Source organism: Microtus pennsylvanicus, chromosome 11, assembly GCF_037038515.1.
Source record: "Microtus pennsylvanicus isolate mMicPen1 chromosome 11, mMicPen1.hap1, whole genome shotgun sequence".
Taxonomy (NCBI): Eukaryota; Metazoa; Chordata; class Mammalia; order Rodentia; family Cricetidae; genus Microtus; species Microtus pennsylvanicus.
In genome coordinates this window covers 31,209,078-31,236,674 of record NC_134589.1, presented here as the reverse complement: position 1 = coordinate 31,236,674, position 27,597 = coordinate 31,209,078, and the positions used below count along the sequence as shown (strand labels likewise).

Sequence of the window (27,597 nt, the reverse complement as noted above, 5' to 3'; positions counted from 1 at the left end):
GGTGGGTAAGGAAAGAAAGGGAAAGATGGAAATGGGGAATGGATTTGATCAAAGCACATTGCACACAGGTATGAAATTATTAAACAATAAATAAAATATTAACAAGAAATCATTATTCTCTCAGCAGTAACTCATATTATCACTCTCTTCAAAATGATTTAAAGGGGTTTCTTATGAAGGCTAAACTTACTAGAGCATCAGCTCAGCTCAGACTCATTTCATTTCAAGGCCCTTTTGTTACCTAAACTGAAATCACCTTTAAAGAAATATCAAAGAGTGTAACCAAGAGGGCTGGAACATACTGTAAGGTGGGACGGACGGCACCGTCCTGCACAGTGCAAACGTTTAAAGGCATGTGCTGGATAACACTGTTTTGTAGATTTGACAGTTTCAGTATCTAGAGACTCAATGTTTACCAGCAGTTCCAGTGTATTGGTGCAGCTCAGAGAGTGTACTTTACATTATTTTAAATATTCCTTCCCTTATAATGTTACCTGAATGGGGAGAGTAGGAAGCAAGAAAACCAAACTCAATTATCTGCAGGATAAGTTCAGGTACGTGCTTTGCTATATGACTCTTTTACAGTGATAATCTATCCTTGAAATATTGATTAGGCAACCATATAGACACTGGTAAATTGGTAACTCAGAGTAGTCAAAAGCAAGATGTCTAAGAAAAAATAAAGTTGCTGACTCTACAACTGATGCTAGAAAGTTCTCCCCGAAACCTGTGCTTGCTAATAACCTTCATCAAGACTTTCTTTAAATTAAATGTATTCATTTATTTTATGACCCAACTGCATTTTCCTTTCTGTCCCCTCCCCCTGCCCACCCAAATCCATGAATCCACTCCTCCTCTGTTTCTGTTCAGAAAAGGGCAGGCCTCCCATGGGTGTCAACAAAGCATGGCATGTCAAGTTGCAGCAGGACTAAGTTCCTCCCCTCGTATTAAGGTTTGGTAAGGCAACCCAGTACGAAGAATAGGTTCCCAAAAGCCTGCCAAGGTGTCAACCACTGCTAGGAGTCCTACGAGTAAACTATACAATTGTCACCCACATGTAGAGGGCCTAAGTCAGTCCCATGTGGTCTCCTTAGGTGTTGGTCCAGTGTCTGTGAGCTCCTATGAGCCCAGCTTAGTTGTCTTTGGGGTTTACTTGTGATGACCTTGACCCCATGGCTCATATAATTCTTCCTCCCCCTCTTCAACGGGATTCCCAGAGCTGGGCCCAGTACTTAGCTGTGGGTCTCTGCATCTGCTGCCATCAGTTACTAGACGAAGGCTCTCTGCTGACAATTAGGGTGGTCACCAATTTGATTACAGGAGATGGCCTGTTCAGGCTACCTATCCACCATTGCTAGGAATCTTAGTAGGGGTCATGCTTGTAGACAGAACTAAAAAAATATCATCCCAGGCCCGGTGGTGGTGGTGCATACCTTTAATCCCAGCATTAGAGAGGCAGAGGCAGGTGGATCTCATGAGTATGAGGCCAGCCTGGTCTACAAGAGCTAGTTCTAGGGTAGCCAGAGATGTGACACAGAGAAACCCTGTCTCAAAAAATAAAAATTAAAAAAACCCAAACAAACTAAAAAACCAAAAACAAAACATAAAAAAACCCACAAAACAACAACAACATCCTGAGTGAGTTAACCCATACCCAGAAAAACAAACATAGTATGTACACATTCATAAGTGGGTATTAGCTGTACAGTAAAAGAGAACATGCTACCCACAGCCCTAGGGAGGCTAGGTAACAAGGAAGGGGAAATAAAGGACCTCTCCTGGGTAAACCGGGGGCGGGTGGGGATGGGAACATGAGGGACTGGGTTGCGGAAGGATAGAGGGGAAGGGTAATGAAAGAGATGTTTTGATGGGGGGCAGTTTGGGGTCAGGTAGAAATCCGGTGCAAGGAAAACTCCCATGAATCATCAAGACTTTTTAATTGACAAAATGTGACCTCACTCAAAGGTCAAACTGTAACTTCTATTTTACAAACTAATTTATATTTGTTTGACTAATCCTATATTCATAGTACACTTTTCTGTAAGATAGAAGCCCAAGATAGTAGTTTGATTTTATTGGTGAAGAAATACACACATACATCACCACCAACCACCACCAACAACAAAAAACCCTACCTGCATACACATCTCTAAATATTAAACATGTAATCCCAACAACTGTTTACTAGAAAAATAAAACCAAGGCAACAAGAAAAGGCTTTTGGTGGCTCAGAGTCAATGACTATTGACTCTTTAGAAAAAAAATAATGCAATAGTACTCAGAACCCATGAGACAGAACTTCTGAAGTCCAGGTGGCGTGTGGAAAGGGCCTGGCAAAGAGTAGACATTCAAGAAATAATCATATCTGGTTTTATTGATAATTGAACACCTTGGAATTCTGCCTATAATGCTGGGGGACAGCCAGTCTTGAGTCTACCATTCAATTCTATGTCTCAGTGAACACTGTGGCTAATGGTCTTTGACACAATCAGTATGATGAGATAATCCTAGATTTACTGGCTTGGAGAACATTCCAGTACTAGAAATCTTTCCCCCCTGATATGTGTTTGGTAATTCGGCTGAGGATGGAGAATAAATCGGTCCAGCTGACTACTCTGTTTAATTAATAAAGACCTCAGGGTTCATAAAGGGAGATGCTGCTGCTTAGAAGGAAAGTTTAGAGAGCTGGTGAATACAGGAAGCTGACGATGAGAAGCAGAAAGTCCTCCTCTGAACATGCAGTACCCCTGGCAGATGCTTCTGTAGAGACATTGTTTCTGACCCGATCTTGGGAGTCACCAACAGTCACTCAGATGTATTTGAAAATCTGAAAGGCCATTTGTTTTTGAGTGGTTGCCAGATCTGTTGCAGATCAATAGCTATCGAGCAGTGGTTGACAGTAAATTGAAAGACATATTGTAGAGTTTATTTTAAAAAAGCCCAAGAGAACATGCTTTATTTTATTGGCAAAGAAATGTTAAGTGAATTATTTAAATCCCATTATAATTATCCTCCTTATGTTTCTTACCTCGTAGCTAGAGGATCAAAATGTGTTCTTTTGAAAAAGAAAAGCAAATTTATTTTTTTCAAAATAAAAATTAAGGACAATCCCTAGCAAAAAATGACTTAAACACAAAAAGTACAATAGCATTACAGAAATCTCCTCTTAGCTGTCTGCGATGTGAAGGATGCCCCTGGCTCATTCTCCACTGCATACATGGTTCTGCATCGCTGTGAGTTTAGGAAGACTTGTCTGGATTATTTTATCATGCCTAAGACAAAGTTGCTGGGTAATGAACCAAAGGTAATAAATTTCCAGTGTAATTTTAGGGGGACTATATATAAAATATATATAACATTAGAAAATAAAAATAGACAAAGACTTCTTAGTATAATTTGTTTCAGGACCCAGTTATGCTGAAGCACTAAAAAAATATATAAGTGGCTACAAAATGCAAGTATTAATGACAGCAAGGATTAAAAGAATATTTGTTTTAAAGGTAACAAATTAGAATTTGATTTTTATTCTGTTTATGACACTTCTTTGAAATGTATAACACATTAAATATTAAGATCCAATTAATGAAACCATCTTTAGGTCTCAGATATAAAATTGTTTACAAAAATCGAAATATATACATATATACGTATGTGTGCGCGTGTAATAGTGGGAAAATTGTTGTCATTGGACTAGTAAAAGACAAATACCGAAAAAAAAATTCCTGGCAAAAATATTCATTTTTAATGAAGATTTTTAAAAAAATTAAAAAGAAGAAGAAAAACATCAGCAGATCCACGAACTCTAAACATTGTCTGTTTTTGATGATGCCACCTCTGCAAGTGTGGCGGGGGGGGGGGGCTGATAGGAGGAAACGGCACTGGGAAGGTGGCACAGTTTATTCCCGGCCATAGGGCTGGCACACAGCACAGCCAGCGCCTCCATCCACCTAACGACTTCTGAGAATTTAACCATTACGTTCAACCCCTCTGTATCCAGGCTGGTTTCCATAGCAATACGTGAAGAGACTCTTGGGATGGATTAAGTGACCTCCAGAAAGGGGCTCTTCAGCTTTGCAAAATGAAATTAATTAAAGGATCAATTCAATGACCATAGATTATATATGTAAAGCTATTACGTCTTTTGAAAAATCTTTCCTATGAAATTCATGAAAGATGTTATGTGAGCAACTGAGAAAACAAAAAGCTTGCGTGAAGCCCGAGCTGGAGGCTTTGTGCCTCCTTCCCAGGTAGTAATCCTCTGCTGTCACGTGTCCTGCCTGTGTCCACTAGGCTGCCGGCTTCAACAGGGCAGGACCCTTTCTGTCTCTCCCATCTCCTGATAGCCGAGTCCCTATGCTATGTGTAGCATCCATGTCCGCCTGAGGCACGCCTCACTATAAACCCTCTGATTACTACTGTAATCAGACCACTGAGAGAAATATGCACCTCATAGACTCGCTTATTTATAACTGATGGTCAGGTCATTCTCAAATGTCATAAGGATTCAGATTTCCCCTACGTGGTTTACGTGTGTTTACAGAAATTGAGGATTATCAGGGCAATTAGAGTTATCCAAATAAAACCAACATAACCAAATAATTAGCATTCCTATTTTCCCTTACCAATAATCTCATTTCAATTGACTTGCAAGATCTATTCACTAATTTGGGAGCAACCAGTAAAACTGTATGATAATTTAAAGAATTTGGGCTAGAATTTATTTTCTTAAAGTCAATGGTCTAAACAAACTTATTAGAATTCCAGACTTTAAGATTTTATTGCTTATTGTAAATAAATACAACCCTTAGTTTAAAAATCTTGCTTTAGCCACTAGAGTAAAAATGCTACAATGTTAGCAGAGGTAACAGAAATGATGAATGGTCTGCCTAAACCTTCGCACCATGACACTGGGGTTTCTCATCCTCCGAAACCCCATCCCTGTTTGCAGACCCCTAACGTCCCCCACCTGCTAGAAGGAGATTTTCTCGGAGACAAAGCGGATACTTATCCACAGAGAGTGGCTGCGGTCCATAGAGACTACTGCAGCCCCCAAACGACATCACAGATTAGATATAGACTTCAGGTTGGTGTGGTGGTACGTCCCTGCCACTCCCAGCCCTGGCAGGTTGAGGCTGGGGCATTGTGAGTTCAAGGCCTACCTAGGCTGTCCTGGTACGAGGCAGCTAGATATGATTTTCTGTCAGATAGGCATTTTCTAGGCTGTAATGTTCTTTGGTAATTATCCGTTTATGCTTTCCATACAAATCTCATAAACATTACTTTTCCCTATAATTTCCACAGTTGACAAGGATGAGATTTAGAGAGTTGAAGTGTTTGTCCAAAGTTACACAGTGGCAGACCTGGGACTGAGAGGTGGGCACTCGTCACTCTTCTTTCCTATTGGCCACATCTGTAGACAACCCCAGCTGGCATATGAACAGGGCTGCCTGTGTGTTACCGGGAAGTTAGGTCTGAATTTCAGGTTTTTCAACCTCTGTGACATCGAACACCTTCCTCGATAGTTTAAGAGACTATACGTGTCAGTGCCCTGGATCTAGGCCTGCCACATTTCTACACAGAGTTAGAAAGCCCCTTCTTGCCTCTCTCACACCCCTGTATGAATTTCCCATTGAGATAATTTATCACCAAAAATTTGGTGACATAAAATGACTTATTCACTGGCTAATGATCAGAAGTCTGATGGGGGTCTTACTGGGGTGCATGGAAAACATCAGCAAATGGCCTCAATCCCTTCTGGGACTCAAGGGGAGGACTATTCCCTTGCTTTTCCAGCTTCTGAAGGCCTTCCACAATCTTAGGCTCATGGTGCCCATCTTCAAAGCAGGGGACATTTCTACTTCCGTCATACACATCCTTATTTGACTCTTCTGCCTTTTTCTTTCTTTGTGAAAAACTCACGAGGTCAGACTGGACAGAGTAGGACAAGCTCTGCCCAGGGTCAGCTCATCAGTAACCTTAATACCTTTTACTATGTAACCAAACACTTCACAGGTTCTGGGGCTTCTCCATACTCGGGGGCTCCTCGACTGCTTCTAAGGTTAGCGCCTAAAGGAAAAGACACTAGCTAAGAAAACTTCTTCTAACTTGTGCAAAGCGAGGGAAATTTTAGCAAGAGTAGGTCTGATGGAAACTAAGTTAAGACAGCCAGGTCTTGGAATATGCCTGTAACCCCAGGAACTTGGAAGCCTAAGGTAGGAAGAAAACCAGTTCAAGGCTAGCCAGGACAACATAGTGAGATGGTGAGTCAAACTGACAAGTAAAAGGAGCTGGGGATGTAATTCAGGGCTTATTGACATGGAACCTGGATTCAAGTCTCAGTGAGGGAAAGGAGCAAGGAAAAAGTGACTTCAGGACAATGCCATGGCCCTCAAGAATTCACCAAGAGCCCTGCTTTTGTACACTGTGTGCAGATAAGGTAATAAGTATTAGATGCGGTCATGGGTATGACTACTGGCCTTGGGGACCTTTGTTCTGGGTCACTGTGATAAGAGGAAGAGGCAATAGAGAGCTCTCTCCCTCTTAGACACACACACACACACACACACACACACACACACACACACACAGAGAGAGAGAGAGAGAGAGAGAGAGAGAGAGAGAGAGAGAGAGAGAGAGAGAGAGAGAGAGAGCCATGCCATGAAAGGATGGGGTAAGCAGGGTAGCTACTGCCTCATACGGGAACCAGTCCTGCAGACAATTTAGACTCCGGCACCAAGAGCTGCGGGAAACATTTTGGCTGTTTAAGCTCCTTGGCTGTGGTATTTTCTTACGCAGCGCTAGTAGACTAACTCAGCAACTAAACAGTGGAGAAAGTTTTGATGAAAAAATTCAGAATTTGTTTTAAAAAAAAGCCTAAAAAGGAGGGTGATGAATGCAGAGGCAATTCTAAAGTGGGCGAAAGAAGAACAACCCCAGCAAGACCACAGGTCCAGAGCAGTCACGTGCTCTCAGGGACTTGGACACTGGAAAACATGCTTCAGGCCAAGCCGTACCTGTCATTGGCTAAGTGGGGGCAGAGCGTGGTGCTGGGTGTGTAGATCTAGATGTTTTATTCATTTCGGGGGCTTTGCCATCCTGAGTAACCCAAGCCAGCTGGCTGGCCTTTCACTTAAATGACAATTTCTTCTCCAGCGCTTCAGATTCCTACACCTCTTTGTAGGTATTTATAGAGAATCCTGGGCAAGCTGTCTGGGCTTGTGATCAATGCAGCCTTTCTGCTCCTGTCCCAGGGCTGTGGACTGGCCAGAGAGCAGTAGAAATGTAGGTTTTGGCTACTGTGTTCTATTTGCAGCTGCACAAATGTTGTCATTTAAAAATCTTTCTCTGACGTATAGCAGCAAGAGCGGGGATGGCCTGGGAAGCTGACATCTGCTCAGAGCTCGCTCTGCACCAAGGACTTTGCCAGGGCCTTCACACCCCTGGGTGCATCCAATTCTCCAACACTCCAACTCTCCTTGTTTTTTAGGTAGGAATCAGGATCACAGAGGGACTGAAATAGCATATCAGGTCACTCTCAAATGTGGCAGTGTCAATGTTAAAATCCAGGCCTAACAGATACCCTCTTCCCCCCTTCAGTGGCTTCTCCAACTTGTCAACGATATTCATTCATTTGAACTTCAGTCCCCACACATGCTCTGATCTGTTCCAGGTAATTACTCCTAATCAGTTATCACAGAGAGAGTCGGGCCTGCACATTCAGCTTTGGGTTAAGATGTACTGCCAGACAGCTCAGCGTAGGTGGAAGAACCCCTTACTGGATGCAGCCTCTCCACTTATTCCTCAGAAGAGGTGGTTTGGGAGAGCCATTTGGAAAGACCCAAACTTCCCGCTTTCCTCTGTGTGCTCTTTTTGGTGGTTCTGATTCTCACATACATAGAAGTCCCCGAGGAGCCTATTCTTGTAAGAACAGTCAACATATTTTTATAAGCCCTGATGTCAGTGCATAACACTCGTCCTGACCTCTTACCAGAAGAATCACAGGTTATATTAATCAGTGGCCACTACCTAATTCTCTGAGAAGTAAGCAAGACAGCTCAACTCATGAGGCCTCAGGGTAGGGGAGAGTTCTTGAGAAAGTCCACTAAAGTGAAGCTGAAATAATCTGCAAAGGTTTTACAAAGCAAAAACTAAGTAGTTCTTATTTTCAACCAGAAACCATGCTTCCTCTCTTTCCTTCCCGCCACAATCTTCTTATCTGTCTACTCACTTTGCTGCTGCCTAGGGTAACACCTATTTGCAAAAGAAAGTCAGGGTCTCAGACCTGAGAATGTCAAATTGCTCATTTTGGGCTTTCTGTTCTTTTCAATTCTATAAATATAGGCCAGCAAGGTAGCTCAGTGGGTAAAGTGCTAGGAATATAATTCGGCATTAAAAGTCAGTATTTGCTATGAAGATTTCTATATTACTGATTCACATCCCTAGGCCATTGCCTCCTACATGGCACTAGGGTGATCCTTGTAGCCAACAGCTTGTGCAGATGTGAGGGCCAAGCATGCACTCTCAGACTGGCTGGAGACGACACTTGTGCAGATGTGGGGGCCAAGCACGCACTCTCAGACTGGCTGGAGACGACGCTTGTGCAGATGTGGGGGCCAAGCACGCACTCTCGGACTGGCTGGAGACGACACTTGTGCAGATGTGAGGGCCAAGCACGCACTCTCAGACTGGCTGGAGACGACACTTGTGCAGATGTGGGGGCCAAGCATGCACTCTCAGACTGGCTGGAGACGACACTTGTGCAGATGTGGGGGCCAAGCATGCACTCTCGGACTGGCTGGGGACGACACTTGGCAGCATGTGTCTGAGTGTCTCTCATCTCTTGTTCTGGGGAAAGACTGTTATTATGTTGAGAACAACCCTATATCCCTAATGCCTGCGACATGTTGAGGAGCTGGAACATCCTGCCAATAGCATCATGAGTATGTTTGGTGCAAGTATTCTAGGGAGCCCACTAAGCTATGATTCATTTCCCAGCCTTTTAACAGATAGTCTGACAACTCCATGGGATCCAGAGAGAGAGAGAGAGAGAGAGAGAGAGAGAGAGAGAGAGAGAGAGAGAGAGAGAGAGAGAGCGAGCGCAGGGAGGGGGAAGGAGGTGAGCGCAAGTGAGCCAGAGCAATCTAGTGAGATCACCTTTGTACTGCTGGGACTCTAAAACTGGTTGAGAAAATATGCACTGTTTCAAGCTTCAAACATTGGAGAAAATTTACAAAGCAGAGATGGAGAGTTAATGTATTTATAAGAGTAAACTCAAATCTTTCAATATAAAGATAAATATAATGAAATCAATTAGTAGTTATGTCCAATTTATAACAAATTTGATTTTGCCAGCAGAACTCATGGTAATTTTGTCATAGTATATGACACATATAAAATGTATGTGTAATTCTAAAGTAGAATCATACCAAAAAATTCCAATAAACTTTTCAAAGTATATGACTTTAAGAGGATGAGAAGGGCTGGAGATAGTTGAGTGGATAGAGTTCAGATAAAGGTGCCTGCCAACAAGCCCGATAACCTGAGTTCAACCTCTAGAAATCACATAACAAACAGCCAGCAGTAGCTCACACCTGCAATCCAATACTTCTATGTTGAAATGGAAGAAAGAGACAGGAGAATCTTCAGGAAGTTTGTTTAACACAGCTGCAGAAACAAGAGACCCTGCCTCAAAGGCATCAGAAGGATATAACTAACTCTGTCGGGGCCTATTTAATCACATTGTGTGAAGATGTGTGTTGCTGTTTTACCTCACCTGCCTAAGGCACCTTCTGATTGGCTTAACAAAGAGCTGGATGGCCAATAGCTAAGCAGAAGAGCATAGGCGGGACTTCCAGGGAGAGAGAGAGGAACTCAGGAAAGAATCTGAGAAGAGGGGATTCTCCAGCAAGATGTGGAGGAAGTCAAATGTACAGAGTTGAAAAGAAGTATGGAGCCACATAGCAGAATGCAGATTAATATAAAGGGGTTAATTTAAGTTTTAAGAGCTAGTTGGGAACAAGTTAAGGTTAAGCTTCCATAATTAATACATCTCTGCATCATTACTTGGGAGCTGGCAGTTCAAATAATGAACTGTCACATAACTCCTGGAAAAGCTATCTTCCAATCTCCATACATGCACTGTAGCATGAAGGTGCCCCACTCTATCCATTGGGGGAGAAAAGAAAGAAAACCAAATAAACAAAAAAGAAGTTAGGTGGAAAAATGGCCATTCATTCAAATAATCTCATTACAGCATGCATAAAGTGTTGGTCTTTTTTTGTCATTAAGTTTAAGGATGCTACAACTATTTTATGGAAAAAAAATCTGTCCCAGAATGCAGTGCTATATTTTACACAAATATATGTATATAGATTTACATATTTATTTATGGCAAGTGAGTATGCCTACATGCATATATGCATACACACAGAAGCACATGTCTGTTAGTTCTATGAAACATGGGCTCTGGTGATGCCAACACCAGTTATTCATGTTTACAGGGGTGGGCAAGAAGCTCTCTTTTCTTTGTTAGAACTTAAGTAGATGATGCAGTATTAATAGAAGTGCAACAGTCATGTGGACGGACAGAAATATTCTACAAGGCCTGTAAGTGCCTGGGCATTCTCGAGGCAGCACTGACAGTCATTCCCTTGCCTGAGGCTTGGCTCCCATCAGATGTAGCAGTTCCATTTCTGGGATGACAGTGACAGGTGCCAATTTCTGTCAGGAGATCATATGCATGCAGACCATCAGCTCCTCTAGAGCCTTGGGAGGGTAATTTTAGGCATTCTTTTTAAGGGAAGTTATTTATTGCCAGGAAAGTATCATCTACCTATAAATGAACCACTCCTCCCTCAAAAGATTAACATAGGCTGCCCAGGCTTAAAAGTTTGGCTCAGGTGGAATAAAAATTCAAGCAAATCAATAACTTTAAAATTTCTGAAAAGGATATTAGGAAGCTTGTGCATGTTTTGCTCATCTGGCAACAGCTTTGATTGTGGCTAAAAACCATGCAGAAACCCCATCGAAATGGCAGAGAGGGAGGGGAGTAAAGAGATTAGCTTTATTTGAAGCATTTTCTTGAGGGGGTGGGCAAAGACTTCATAGAGTGGAAATTAAAACACACATACGTTACTCTGTGGAGACACCAGCATTGGAATCCAGTTTCTCTATGTCAAGTCTCTCTCTCCTGACATCAGAAGGCTTTCTTTTGCAATCAGAGCCACCTGTACCAGAATGATGTACTTGACCCATACAAGGACCCCTGCAGACCCATATTTCAAGTCTTTTGATGAGCAACTCAAACCAGTCTGCATATGGCCTTACAATCCTCTTCAAGCAAACAACTCCTGGGAAGAGGGCAGCTTTCTTAGAGAAACAAAAGAACGTGGTAAAAAGACGAAGAGACGGATGGGCACATCCAGGTCATTGAGAGGTGTGGCTGAGCCTCTGTTCTAATGAGAAGGCTAGCAACCCCTGCAGAATTCACTGTGTGTTTAATGATGGGTGCTCATAAAATTGCTCCCTACAAGAAGGTAAGGATAGGATATAAAACATAAAAAAAAAAACAACCCAACAACATGGGTACAATGGTTCGGCTAAGATCCAACTTGTTGCTTGAACAGGGTTATGCTCTTGGAAAGAAAGACCTAACTCAGAGCGAGTATTCCATCCTTTAGGAGGCTGGGGCTGGGATAGAGTTAGATTTTCTTATTTTTACTCTTTGACCTTCCAATCTACAGAAGATTACTACTTGTTCTTAGAAGCAAGCTATGCTATTTTAAAATGGACAAAGTATAACATTCTACCTAAGTCAACATCTAATTAAAATGTCCTTCCTGTCACCTCTCACCAGATGACCTTAAAACAAGGAAGGCAGCATGATGCAGCCCAATGTAAACGTGGGGGCAGTTCTGGATCCAGGTAACACTGGGTCTGAATCTGGACCCTGCAGTTTGATTGAAGGTAACCTCTTTTGACAGCCTATTCTGCTGCAGCAATGTGACAATGATACCCACCCATGCCCTTTTGGAAAAGAAATCTGTCTTCTTTCTTTTTTGCTTTTCTCTTACAGCACGATTAAGGTCAATGAGAAGAACATATGAGTTTCCAGAAGACACTTTGGGCTGTTTTCTGAGTGGAACAAAGGAGGCTGGGTAAATGTCCACTCTTTTCTATCTTTCGAGCTCTCTTCACAAGAACTGAGCTAGACTTTGGAGTGGCCACAGCTTGCTGGCTTTCTTTTTTGGTCCACTCCTCATATGCTCTATTCCTTTTGGTAGTAGAAGTCAGGCTTAAAAGCTGTTCCATTATCTAAGGGCCAGTGGCTCATCCAATTGGGGACCAGACAGTGAGGCAAACTGATTTTCTGGCTGGTCATATCTGGGTCTGTTTTTTCCTTTGTTACGGACAACTCTGCTCTCAGTACCATTTACTTACAGAGCGCTAGTGAGAACCTGCCATTCAGCTATCAGTACGACACACTGACAGACAGCTCAGCATAGGTTAAAGAACTCTCCACAGGGTGCAAACCTGGGCATTTTCTAAGGCCTCTGAAAGCAGAATCTCAGGTTTTCTTTGGATGACGATTTTCCTTGGGGGACCTTTTATGAGGCACAGCTAGGGGCATGATGAAGCTCATCATCAACATGACACTGTGATGACATGATGTCATCAACATGACACCCTGTGTAATGGTCTTCCACATCAGTAAGAGGATTACATAAGAAAACGTATGGACAAATACTTTTATTGTGCTCCCGGCCACTGAGTAGCAGCTGAAATCTGATGTAAAATACAATCTGGTATTTCCTTTTTCTACCATCTATACAGCATAGGGTAAAAACTCTCCCAAAAATCAGGCATGACCAATGCAGTGTATCAGAGAGTAGGTTTGTCTCCAGGAGAATGATTCTGGAAGTGAGCAGTGGGCTGCTGAGTGCGATCTACACATGGGATTCCAAGACTTCTCTCTACTTCATGCTATAAGCTGCAATTCTGCTTCATCACCCACCAACAGAACAAGAGAAAACAAGCCAGGAAAACTCTGCCAGGTTTATCTACGATTCTTCCTTAAATCTTTACAAATGTGAAATTTTGAATTTATGTTCTTTTTAAGATGATGATTTGCAGGCTTTGTGCTTTCTTGACACAATACAGTCTTTCCATAAAAAAATAATGGTAAGTCGTTATTAGTCATTTCCTGAAGTCAGGATGCATGGGTTGATAGTTAACATCAGCAACTCTACCATGGTAACATACTCTCCTTGTCTGAAGAGAAAATGAAGTTAAGAGAGATATAGGGTCGGATGGTGATAGTACACACCTTTAATCCCAGCACGTGGGAGGCAGTGGCAACGGATGTCTGTGAATTTGAGGCCAGCCAGAGCTACACACAGAGAAACATGTCTCGAAAAACTAAAAACGAGAGAGAGAGAGAGAAGAACCTACCTATGTATAGGAACAGGGTTTAGTAAAGCAAAATCTGCATATTGCTTGGAAAGTATGGTTGCATTTGAAAGGACAGCAAGGGCTTTTCTCTCATAGCATCTGCGAAAAGGATGCACAAGGGGTTTTCTAGGAATCCCTGCCAGGAGGTGAGTTTCCCCTTGTAACTCTCATAACACTGGCCCTGACACTAAATGACTTATTCAGAACACAGTAGAAATGTGACAGCCCACTGTATTTAGGGAAGAACCATCCAGTCCAGCACAAGAGTCTTCCTGCTCAGGACTGACAGTCTAGTGCAATAGGAAAGCTCTTGGGCCAGGAGACTTTGCTTTCGATTCTGGTTTGGTAACAACAGCTGTGGATTCCTGGCAACAACTACAGATTAAGGAAAATGCTAGGGTTGTACACATACCCTAAAGGTCACTGTTACCACACTGGGATCTAGGCTGTTCATATACTGTCTTATTTATTTAGGTCATTTACTCTCTGTCATTTCTTATGGCTACATGAGTTGTATGGTATCGGGTATGCAGTCTGTAAATTTCACCACTAATGTCCAGAAATACTGCCAGTAAACAGAACGATCTGTGTACACTGTACAGCATTTCAAGGGAGTGACTGCTGTTAGTATTATTTTAGGGCATGACAAATGGATTTTCAATTAGATACTAACTTTTCAATAATGGTAATAATATCATCCTACAAGTGAGTCCAGACAGGCAACATTCAGGTTCAAATCATGATTCTGTTCCAGTTTTTGGTTCTTTCCTGGGAAATTGTTACTTGGGTTTTACCCCCCCCCCCGTGACATCTGATATCAGCATTTAAATCACATGAAATGAAGATGGTGAGGTTTCATTTCTTGTTTCTAATTTTTCTAACCTCCAAGAGGGTTTCTTGGTTTTGCTGATTATTCTGCAACTTCCAGGTTCTCTCCAGATGTGAGCAAAATTGCTTACTTGGTTGAGAGGCTTGTACTCACTTGATGAAGTACTTGATTCCATCTGCTGTGTAAGCTTCCTCCCACCCGTAAGGTAAGCCTAGAGTGAAAGGAAACCAGAAATACATTTAATAAGATGATGAAGATAACTTTATTTTCTGGACACCAACCTCCCCCATGCTGACAATTATCTGAGTGCATTTCCTGCACAAAATTATTTTCTTGAAAGGCAGAATTAAGACAATTCAGATGAGCTCTGGCACTCAGCATCTTACAACGCAATAAATAAAGTCCCGAACAGTTAACAATCTGCTTTAGCAGCAATAACTGGATTATGACTTATCATTTACATGTGGTGAACGTTTTTGTCAGCAGGATTCACACAGAAATTGGTGTTTGCAGCGGATGGTTCTTGCCCGGAGGCAGAAGGATGGACAAGATGGCCTCTGCTTGTCTATTCTGGCTCAAAGTTTCTTTAATTGGCTTCCTTTGCATTCCTTCGCTCAGCTCCACAGGGAACTGGGCATGAGTGCCAGATCAGCAGGGGTTTGAGAAGCAGCTTTTGGACAAGACAAGATTCCTTATTAAGTTTGAAAGTTTAGTAAAGTGATTTACAATGGATGGTGGCATTTTCTTTGTTAATTAAGAATTTTGTGCACTGACATAAAGGGCCAAACAATTTGCTAAACTTAGCTTCCATTTCTGTAATGGGATTGAGAATAGTTAGCTAAAAAGAATGAAGTAAGCAGGCAACATAGGGGCATATTCTATATAGGAGTTCTTCTCTCTCTCTCTCTCTCTCTCTCTCTCTCTCTCTCTCTCTCTCTCCTCATTTAATATCCATTTACTGAGGTTTCAACCCACGGCTTATGCATCCACTTATTAGTGTTGTACTACTGAGCTACAATCTCCTCTTTTTAGGGGTAAGGTCTTACTAGATTGCAAGGTTGCACTTGGACTAATTCTGTAGCCTAGGCTTGAGGTCCTCTTACTTCAGTCTCCTAACTAGTTGGAATTAAAGGTCTATGTCAGCGGGCATTTTCTTACATCTAGATTGTGGGTAGCATCTCTTTAGACTGCAATGGTTTCTACCCATTCTGCTCTATCACTGGGTTATATCTTATATATTGCTATTGCTAAAAAGTTTAACTGACCTTTCCAGTAAGCTCTATGACACTGGGTTATCACCGCCCCTTTGATGGGTATAAGATACATTAATACATTGAAAAAAAAAAGGGTTGCATTACTCAGGTAGCCCGAGTCTTAACAACAAATACTACACTTTTATTCCTTCAGCAAGGGGGAGAATAAACATGCAGGGAAAGCTTAACAATATGGATGAAATAAAACTTTGCCTCATTACTATTTTAATTCTTAGAGAATATATTTTCTTGAGAAGAGGGTATTTTGCTGTGTGTGTGTGTGTATGCATGAGTATGAGTTTGTGTGTGTCTGTGTGTTTAAGAAAAAGAAACAAAAGACTTTAATTTATATTGATTCCAGTCTGAGACTGTAGACCAAAATTTTATACCTATCTCTTCCATACGTCAACAAAGCTATCCTGGGGTCTCTACCCTCTCTTCATGAATATATGTCTACTTTTAGTAGTGGTCAGAGCTTCTGAGAACTCAGTACAAGCAAAGTTCTGGAGGTGACATCCCGTGATACAGGAAGTGATATCCCGTGCATGTGTTCTTTCATGTCTACCGATCAGCCATGATACACTCTTGCTGCCCTACAAGACTGCGTTGATTTATTTTTCTCTCTACACTTTCTGCCTTTTTTTTTTAAAAAAAATAGCTAAGTTCATCTGACAGTGATGAGGCCTTTTCCCTCCAAGTAAGACTGTGACTGTGAGGACCTGGCTTATATGACAGAAGCACTCTGATTAGTTTTTGGGAAAAATAGCAAGCTACTGAGGACAAGGAGAACTGTCGTAATGTGACTAAGGTTTTTGCTTGCTAGGTGAATTGTTTGACTGGCACAATTCCATCTGTTCCTCCAATTCTTGGAGTAACAGGCATTTTTTAATGAAGTAGAAGAAAGAGGTACACTTTAATGATGGTCTTTTTTTATTAAAAAGTTTTAGACTTCATCATGGTTTGAGTGTGTGTGTGTGTGCGCGCAGGATGCGTGGGGGGGGGGGCTTGCACACAAAGCATACACTGAGGTCAGAGGCCAGCTTTGTGGCATTATCTCCTTCCACCTTTATGTGGGTTTTAGAGGCTGAACTCAGGTCATTAAACTTGCATGGGAAACTCTTTTACCCACCAAGTGACCTTGTCAGCCCCAACATGATCAACTTAAACATGAGTTGGCTGAGAACTCATTTTCTGAGCCCTAAAGAATACATTTATACCACCCCTTTAGACACAAGGGATATTGGAGAATAGGATAAAAGACTGTAAGAGGTAAAAGATAGGGAGAACAGCTACAAAAAAGTCACTTTCTGGGAAGACAGAGTCAGTACAAGAAGAAATATGGCAGGGGTGGATACTTGCATTGGGTTTACATAAGAATGGTCCATCCACAATCAGATGTAAGAGGACTCAGGGAACCCTACCCTTCATGGTTGAGCTATTCACTAAGACAGATGAGGGTGGGGGTGTCACTGCCTTCTGTTGCATACCCACTGATGTCCCCATCTGGTTCTAGTGGGCACTTTTAATCCAGTGATAATACAGATGGCCCTAGTTAAACAAAAAAACACCCCAAAAGTCATGATTATAAGGAAGGGAATATAGGGAATGGGAAGAGGTATTGATAAGAAAGGGGAAACACTAGTGTGGGAAAGAGAATAATCAGAGTCCATTATATACATGTATAAGATTGTCAAATAACATGACTAATAAAAATTAAAATGATATTTTCTGCCATGAAAAACTAAGTGCCTAATTTTTAAAAGATCAAAGTTTCATAACAACATCATCTGTAAGTAGAACTGGGGACTAAGCCGTCATTAATCTCCCTGTAGTATCTCAGCAATAGAAACACAATCACTATCTAATGTAAAGACAGACATACAAATAGCCAACTTCACATGAAACAGCTCTTTTGGTATTTACAAATACATGATTATGATATAGTCGGTTTTCAATGGTAATGATTTTATTTATTCACAATGATGATTTGGAAGTAATTAGAACATAAATACTTTGAAATAATCATTATTGTTACATATAAAAATTTAGTTATCTAGTTACAAAATCTTTACAGACTTGTAAATATATGATGTTTCTAATTTTTCTTTTCATATTTTTTAAAAACTGTTATTGACAGCTCCAAGCACCTTGCGATTGTTTCTGATTGAAAGGGTTTGTCTCTGAGTTCTCAGATAGTATTCTTTCCGCCAGAGATCATCTGTTTCTAATCAAAAACTTCATGGTGACGACTCCAAAATCTGCATGAGTATCTTGCCAGAGTGAATGTCTGGAACATATTGAACTTAGAATCCTGGCTGTGCCCTAAAACTCAACATATACAAATTCAAACTCATCAAACGATTTCCTTTGTTTCCCCAGAATCATCACCACAGATTCTCTGTTATGTTTCCCCAAGTACTAATTTATTAAGTATCTATTGATTATTATGTGTCCAGAGTTTGCTCGGGTGTTCAATACATAATGATGAAAAATAAACACGGACCTTGATCTCACAGAGATTTAAAACTAAGGACGAGGATATAGCTCCGTCAGTAGGGTCAGTAGACCGTTTGCCTAGGACACCAAAGCCCTGGCTTTGTTCACCAGCACCACCGTATAAACAGGGACTGGGTGTGGTGGTGCACACCTATAATCGCAACACTGGAGAGCTAGAGACAAGAGAAACAGGAGTTCAAAGTCATGCATGGCAGCACAGGGAGTTTGAAGCCAGCCTATCTAAGACCATGTCTCAAATATAAACAAAACCTCAAAAAACAAAACAAAAATCGTACAAAACCCTAACGACTTGCCCCCCCCCAATCATAAACAAGCACATAAGTACAAGAATAAGTTCAAGTAGTGTAGCGAGAATAGGACAGGTGAGAGAGGAACTCAGCTTCAGGATGGAGGAAGAAGTGCAAACCAGTGAGACACGGTCAGCAGGGTTTCCAAGAAGCTGCGGAGAGAAAGCGCAGACCTGGATGAGAACACCGCAGGTAGATGGAGCACAGCCACATGGCTGGCACTCTGAGAATCTGGAAACTGCTCCCTCTGTACAAGCGCAAAAAGATTCTGCTGGAAACATTATTACATGGAGATTTGCAGGCTGCAGCAGGATTGTATGGGACTCCTCTCCCCTCCTCCGTTCTCCCTTCCCCTCCCCATGCTTCTTTTTTGAGACAGCTTCTCAAAGCCTTAGCTGACCTTGAACTGGAGAAGATGTGCTCAATTGAGAATGAAGACGCTGTAAGGGAATGCGGTCCCATTATACTTGTGGAAAGGCCACATAATCTAAAAGACTTTTTTTCTTTTTGGAGATCCACCAAAGCCCAAAGTTTTTACCTGACTGGATTTCAAGGGAAAGTAAGTCCTGCAAGGAGAGAAGGTGCACACACTCACTGGAGACAAAGTATTGCCGGGAACATGGCCAAGAAAGCAATGGACATTAATCCATACATCTGGGAGCCCTAAACACAAGCACAGTTGTCCTCCTGACATAGTTCTTGGCCCCCAAGACTTGACAGGGATACTGTACCCATGATATCTCAGCAGTATGGCTGCATGAACAGGACCTGCATGATGGTAACACTAGCTGATACGGCAATGTGGATGGTGGGAATTTCACAAGGCCTCATCTAGATGAAGAGCTACAGTCAATGGGGTGAGAGCTATGGTCAAATTTTATACCTATGGGTATAAAAGTATGTATTCAGAATACAGCAATGCTCCCATTTGCTTGAATATCGCGTGCAGAAGGTGGGTGATTTCATTTGTTGAGGCTTGGAATCCTGTTAAATGATGTGGTGTAAAGAAGGAAGGCCAAGTGAGCTTAGGGGACTGTGAGAAAGACTGGAACAATGGACCATAGCCTTTAAATGGAGAGAGAAGACAAGGGGACTGGGAGCTGGAGTAGTAGACAGTCTTGGTGAGGATGATCACTGTGTAGTAAGCTTCAAAGAGTTCTGAGTGAGTCAGCACGATGTTCTTGCTGCCAAGATTCACAGTGGGGAGCGAGGGGCTGATGTGGGAGTCCCCTCTGTGTGCTGTGATTACCATTAATGAATAAAGAAACTGCTTTGGAGCGATAGCAAGGCAGAACTTAGGTAGGTGGGGAAAACTAAACTAAATGCTGGGAGAAAGAAGGGCAGAGTCAGAGAGAAGCCATGTAGCCCTGCTGGAGACAGACACCGAACTTTAGCCTGTTAGCCAAAACCACGTGGCAATACATAAATTAACAGAAATGGGTTAAATTAATATGTAAGAGTTAGCCAATCAGAAGCTAGAGCTAATAGACCAAGTAGTTATTTAATTAATATGGTTTCTGTGTGATTATTTTGGTTTCTGGGCAGCCAGGAAACAAACAAGCATCCTCATCCAGGGGCTTGGTAAGGAAGGCACAGAAAACACTGACAAAATGAACTGAAAGGTAAAGGTGAGGGACTCTGATGGAGAATAGCAGGAGCTGGGACAGAGTTAAACAGAGACAGAGTGAAACTGATCGAGACGACACTGGACAGGAAGTCTCTACTAGACCTTAGCAAAGCCAGGTTCATTTGAAAATCTCTAGTATCTCCAGGTTCCAGCTATAACGAATAATGCTGCTATGGACACGGTTGAGCAAGTGAAGTGTCCTTGTAGTATGATTGACTATCCTTTAGGTATATGCTCAAGAGTGGTATTGCTGGGTCTTGACGTAGATTGATTTCTAATTTTCTAAGAAACTGCCATACTGATTTCCAAAGTGGCTGTATAAGTTTGCACTCCCACCAGCAGTGAAGGAGTGATCCCCTGACTCTATATCCTCAGTATTTTTGATCTTAGCCATTCTGACAGGAGTAACTGACAGGGGGACATGGTAACTCGGCACCATTTTGATTTGCATTTCCCTGATGGTTAAAGATGATAAGCACTTCCTTAAATGACTTTTGGCCATTTGAGAGTCTTCTGATGAGAGTTCTCTGTTTAGCTCTGTACCCCATTTTTAAATCGGATTGTTTTGTACTTTGATGTCTAATTTCTTGAGTTCTTTATATATTTTGGAGATTAGCCCTCTGTCAGATGTGGGGTTGGTGAGGATCTTTCCCCATATTGTAGGCTGTCATTTTGTCTTATTTACCATGTCCTTTACCTTACAGAAGCGTTTCAGTTTCAGGAAGTCCAATTTACTGACTGTTTCTCTCAGTGTCTGTGCGACTGGTGTTATATTTAGGAAGTAGTCTCCTCTGTCAATGAGTTTAAGGCTACTTCCCACTTTCTCTTCTATGGAAATAACCTAGATGCCCCTCAACTGAAGAATGGATAAAGAAAATGTGGTACATTTAAACAATGGAGTATTACTCAGCTATAAAAAACAATGCCATCATGAAATTTGCAGGCAAATACATGGGATTAGAAAAAACATCCCGAGTGAAGTAACTCAGACTCAGAAAGAAAAACACGGTATGTACTCACTCATAAGTGTATATTAGACTTAAAGCAAACAATAGCCAGAATACAATCCACAGCTCCAGAGAAGCTAGGTAACAAGGAAGACTCTCAGAGGGACACACAGATCACCCTGGGTAGGGGAAGGGAGATGAGAACACAATGGAATGGGATGGTCAAGAGGGGAGAGCGATGGAGTGGGAGAGAAATGAAAGAGATAATCTTGATAGAGCCACTGTGGGGTTAGGGAGAAACCTGGTGCTAGGGAAATTCCCAAGAATCCACAAGGATGACCCCAGCTAAGACGCCTAGCAACAGTGGAGAAGGTGCTTGAATTGGCCTTTCTCTGTAATAAGAGGTGAATACCCCAACTATCATCATAGCGCCTTCACTCAGTAACTGACAGAACCAGATGCAGAGATCCACAGCCAAGCACTAGGCCGAGCTCCGGAAATCCAATCAAAGAGAGGAAGGAAGAAATATAAGAGCAAGGGAGGTCAAGATGATGATGGAGAAATCTACAAAGGCAGCTGAACCAAGCTCGAGGAAACTCAGGAACCCTAGACCGACAGCTGTGGAAATTCTGTGGAACCGAACTAGTCCCTCTATATGTGGGAGACAGTGGTGAAGCTTGGACTATCTGAGGAGCACCTGGCAGTAGGACCAGGATCTACCCCTGGTGCATGAGCTAGCTCATTGGAGCCCCATTCCCTATGGTGGGATGCCATGCTTGGCCTTAATGTAGGGGTTCTGCCCCAACTTAATGTGCCAGACTTTGCTGACTTCCCTTGGGAGCCCGTACCCATTGGGAGGAGTGGATGGATGGGGAGTGAGCTGGTGGGTGAGGCGTGGGGGTGCATCAGGAAGGGTAGGAGGGAGAACTGTTTCTGGAATGTAAAATGAAATAAAAAAAAAAAGAATTGTCAGGTGGTGGTTGTGTACACCTTTAATCCAAGCACTCGGGAGACAGAGGCAGGTGGATCTCTCTAAGTCTGAGGCCAGCCTGATCTACAGAGTGAGTTTCAGGACAGCCAAAGCTCTTATACAGAGAAACCCTGTCTCGAAAAACCAAAAGAAAAGCTCTACTGTCATCATCATCTCAAGGAGACTCAACCTGTAGCGTAGGACATTCCAGGAAGGGATGAAAGGGAAGAGGGAGGGGAAGGGATGGATCGAGGGAGGGAGAGAGGGAGGGAGGGAGAGATCTTGAATTAAATAGACAAAGTTTTACTAAATATTATGGCATCCATTATATTCCAGGAATTTTTAATTGATTTTGAATCAGAAAAGCTAAATCCACAGGTACTGCTTTTGACTCTAAGTTGAATAAGGTGGTAATAACTGTGTAGGACCTCAGCTTTCTCATTTATATGAGTAATGATCTTAGTTATCCTGCTATCTTGTGGTGTTATCATGAGACTTTTATTAGTTAATACATAATGATACAATTATATGCAAAAGGAGGCCATTGTTATTAATGGCAACAAAACAGGAGCTTCTTCATTGCCCACGATTCCATGCATACATCTAACACAGGAAAAACTTAAATACCTATGGGGTGAATTTTACTAAGAGGAAGTCATACTTTTCCACAGTCCTTTCTTCAGTGTAGGGAATTACACAGTCTCTGCTTCACTGCTGTGCTGCCAGCTAACGATACGATTGCCATCGCCGACACCGGCATTCCCTCACTAAAGCGTTATTCTGTTTCCACAGCCTCAGCCTCGCCACTGCTAACAGCTGATAGCAACATGATTAAATAATACTCCTCAACTCACCAGAACAAGAAGAGAAAGAGAATCCCCAACATCCCAATCTATGCCTTACTGTACTAAACAATGATCTCCTAAGCGAAAATGAACTAGATTCTAGATTTAAAGACAAAATGGTCTGTTTTAAAATCTTTTTTTTGTTAGACTTTAGGATTACTCAAGTTAATTTGTAGTTCTGAACTGTGGTGCCAATTTTAAAGAAACTACACTTAATTTTCCCATGAAAGAGAAATCTATTACACTAAGTGATGGTCCTCACCTATAAATAACCTGATAATTTAGTATTTCAAGGGCAAAAAAAATTCTAAGGAAACAATTTACAAAAGAACCATCTAAGGTTTGGAATTGTGCTCTAAGTGTTCCTGATTGTTAGCCTTGCACAAATGCTTTAACAATAGGCTTGATTTTGCATCTGTGATTTGGTTACATACGGCCATTGTCTGGGGAGCGGGGAGAAGAAATTGCACCTATACATGTATAATGTAGATGTTACATACTTCAAGCTAGAAGCCACACACCTACCCCCAAAAGACAATGCCACATGGAAGGAAAGCACTGAAAGCACACTCCTAAGCAACCTGGCTGCCCGGAGTCTTCTCAGTTAGGTCTCACTCCGTTTGGAGACAAATGTATTCTAAAATAGCTTGCAGTTAAGGAGGAGGGTGAGAAGGCTATCGTCCATTTTCCACATTTCCCTTTCCACACATGCAAACTCTGCATTTTCATAGCATTTGCTCCCAATTAGGGTTTAGCATCCTGATCGCTGGCATGCCAACACCTGACAAGCCAGCTTACGTGTCCTCTTTTCTTCTGTTCACTCCCATCGTGTGACAGAGACTGTAGGTGAGAACACAGAACTTCATTCACAGTAGTCTCTGGGCATTTACTCAATGTTAGGGGAGCCGCCTGGGGATTTGGGTTTGCTTTGCTTAAAACCAGTAGTATCTAGCAGACTTTACACTATGCATTGACCAAACTCAGTATAAAGATTGTTGCAGTTTTCCTGGCTAAGGTGCATGGCCTCATTCTGTACAGCCAGCCTACAGAGACAGGCTAGAAAAGGGATTAAAAGGTCCTTTCAAACATCTTTGTGTTCTGACAAGCTTTGCTCATGACTAGTCAACTTGTCTGACTTGATCAGTGAGAAGAGTAGTAACGGCCAACAGCCCAGAGAGCTGTTCCCACCCATGTTTGTAGCTCGCTCTGTCATTTCCTTCAGGGGCTGGTTCAGATGTCATGGAGACAGTGGTGTTTTCCTGGTCATTCAATATAGAACAGCCTTCTCTGCCGCCTCTGGCACACACTAGCTGCCTTAACCAGCTTTCTTTCCTACCCAAATTCCCTCATTTTTTTTGTTCCCTGCCCCACTGCCAGCAGTATTGTGCACATATACAATTCTTAATTGCTATTTGCTGAATTAAGGAATCAATGTTTACTATGCCAAATGACTATGGTAATACGAACACAGACTATTTAATCAGACACAAGATAAAAGTAGAGGATTTTAGAAAAAGTGTTGAAAGGGTGCTAAATTAAGATCAAATTGAAAAGTTGCACCATTAAGGGTGTACTTAATGACTTGAATTATTTTCCTATGAGTTGACAGTTTCTTCTTTACAGGTGACAGAGATGGAGGAGAAAGGTGGAGGTTTCATTTTTTTTTCTTTAAAGGCAGGTCTTCTCTTATGCATACCTGGCTGGCCTGAAACTCATCATAAAACCAGGCTAGTCTTAAAACTCAACAGAGATCCATATGCCACTGTCTCCTGAGTGCTGCTGGGATTACAGGCATATACCACCATGTCTGGTTCCGAGTCCTTACAAAGATAAACAAGATTGCTTTAAAAACAGTTTGATTAGTATACTACAGATATGAAGGGCAGGCAGCTGGTGAACATGAACTAGTGGGTCTACCGACTGTAAGGGAAGACGCCTGGAAACTGTGCTCTCTCCTTCCCGTTCCCTTCAGGGAAACTTGTTTGGCAAAGAGAGGTTGAGTGTTGCTCTGCAGCAAGCTCCAACACAGGAAAGGCAGACTTATCAAGAGGACAGAAGACAGGTTAACTATTCAAATGCTAGGAAGACGTCATGAGTAATCTCTACTGAGTGTCACTGTCCACTGCCTCACCCTGTCTGAGAGCATACCATATCAGGTTTCCAAAACCCATGTATGAAAAAGAGATAAATAAAAAAAACTATTTTGAAAATAAGTCTTAAAAAAAACCACACTCCTGAGCACACTCCTTTAGTTTTTCCGTGTTGCATAGCAAACTTTCACAAATGTAGCACACGCGTGTATCAGCACCGAGCTCCACGGGTGGCATGTGCAGCATTGTATGACTTGGTTCTGTGCTCAAGGGATTATGGGACAGAAATGAAAATACTGCCTGCGGAGACTTTTTATCAGGACGAAGTAGGAAATTATGCATTTCTAAGTTAATTTGCTATTGACAGAATTCAGTTTGCAGCTCTAGGACATAAGCTGCTCCCAAACGTGCTTCGTTAGACCTAGAAGTGGTGAGCATTGCTTGACACATGACTCCTTCAACCTTCAGACTGGCCTTATACTTCCAATGGACTTGTAGATCTCCAATGTTTAGGTCTCAAAAGCTTGTGGAGGTCACATCCACAAGGGGGACTTCCTCGTTCCCAGTTAATTAATTACACACAGGGTCCCATCATAGGTACACTTAGGCTCGTAGTTCACTGACTAGCTTGTACACACATGTTTGGCAGGAGCCAGGAATTTGAAGGGCTGTCTTAGAACCCTATCTATTGAAGTGCTCACATGTTACTTCAAATAGAGTCCAGGATGGCGAGGGGAGCCTTCTATGTTCGCCCCTAGAAAGGGACATGTCACTGAGAAAACTATGAGAAAAGTCACATAGAAACAATAACAAAACTTTCATAACTAATTTTTATTTTTACTCTAGAGGCAAAAATATTAAATAAACATATAATTTAGAATAGTTAAAGAATTATAAAAATTCCCCCACAATAAACCCAGAATTTTAGTAAAAGGTTTCTGTTCCATTCAGTGGTAAGCAGATGAGAGAAAGTGATAAAAATGGGAAGAAAAGGAGGAGGCAAACAAAGGACTAAAAGGTGAGAAGTTCGGGAAGGAGAGATTTAAAACATTTACGGCTCTTAACTGGATCAGCTGTACAATTTACAGTGCGTGCATGATTATGGACTGAAAAAGGAAAAGAGAAAGACCGAGCAGCTGGGATTAGCAGAAGCTATGTTTCTGGAGAGTACACTTGGGTGGCTAAAGTGAATTAGTGAATGATTGACTCAGTTTCCTGATTTTCCCTCCCTATCAGCTTTGAACTCTCATCCCAGCTATCTCCAGAATATTGGCCAAAATCTCCCCGACAAGTCTGTTGTGGCAAAACTCTGGTCCCCTCTGAGCAAGTGGTCAAGCCGCCCACCTGTCCAGACACTGGACCTGTCAGAAATTCATTCAGGACATTTTCTACCCACACTTGACAAACGTCTCTTATTCAAAGCCTGGGAGATCTATTTCCATCACAGGGCCTAACTGTGCTCGGTTAGATCTTCACGGGAGACCTGCCCTACAGTTTTCCTGTGGCATCCGTGGACCAACCCAATGTAGTCATGCCAAGCCATGAAACACTAACAGTACTGTGTTCACAACCACTCACGACACATAGTTATCAAGCAAAAAGGACCAACAGACACAAGAATGCAGTGTATGCTAAGGAAAGTATTGCCTGTTAGAACCTCGTGTCAGATTTCTCATTTTACCCTGTTATCTCCCATCATGTTCCTTACTGTCTGTCCCTGTGGTATGGCTGTTCATTTTAGTTAAATTAAGTAAAAATATTCTGTCTCAAAATTGCAACACCCTCTCTTTTTCCCTCCACATATTTGCCCTTAGTAAAGCAGACACATATCAAAGGAAGAAATCTAAGTCCCTTCTCATTTGACCAGTGACAGTTACTGATAATTTAGTACAAGAAAAGCAATGAGTAGCCACGTTTTACTTCTGCATTCTGATTTGCTTTGAAAGACATAGACAGCAACCATTCCAAAACAGAGACCAGCCTGTCAACTCTTTTTTTGATTTTATATTGTTGTATGAGTACTAGGGAAGCCTCAAAGTATGCCTGGAATACTTTGTAATACAACTAGTAAGAACAGAAAAACAAAAGCTGTTTGTTGGTGGGTAACCCTAGAGTTAAAGGTTACATAATACTAGGAGGTATTTAGCTTACCTAGTTTGTCAGAATGAGTTGGTCAATGGGGAACAGAAGCTGTCAGTACAAACGGTGCATGAATAGCAATTCATATCGAGATAAATATTTTGAGATGATGGTTGCTTATGATGGCATAAACAAGACAAGAGTTTCAACCTCACATGCCTTATCTCGTGTGCCTTTAAATTATGATGGTTTCACTTCCGCTTGAGTTTGACTTTATCGCTGCCATTTAAAACTGCTCAGAGCTCAAATCTTAAACAGTTCCTTCCATACACACATCTCTCCATTTAAAAATAATTTCCCTCATTATTCCCCTGAGCTATTTTTACTTTGTATCATAAACAATATATTTAATCTATTAAACGTTGCAATATGATTATTTTTTTTTATTTTAATCTTTTTCTTTATTGAGAAAATGAGAAAAAAAAAAACAAGTTTCCACCTCCTCCCAGCCTCCCATTTCCCTCCCCGCAATATGATTATTTTTACAATCATTTTCATCCCCATTTTCCTAGACTCCTTGAGGGTTCTAAATCCTCCTCACACCCAGCGGGTTTCAAAAGAGGATCCTCTGAATAGAATAATTAATTTGTTTCCTTCCTTTTGTTTACTTAGACTGTTGTATTGGTTCTTCTGTGAAAAATTTA

At 41.7% G+C, this 27,597-nt stretch overlaps 1 protein-coding gene across 1 annotated transcript in view; it reads right to left on the bottom strand.

Moving 5' to 3' along the window:
- Stxbp4 (syntaxin binding protein 4) overlaps positions 1-27,597 on the bottom strand; it is a 153,221-nt gene that overhangs the window by 5,205 nt on the left and 120,419 nt on the right. The window contains exon 17 of the mRNA XM_075991116.1: positions 14,432-14,489. Within this exon, the coding sequence (XP_075847231.1) occupies positions 14,432-14,489 (58 nt within the window). The remainder of the gene's footprint in view (positions 1-14,431; positions 14,490-27,597) is intronic.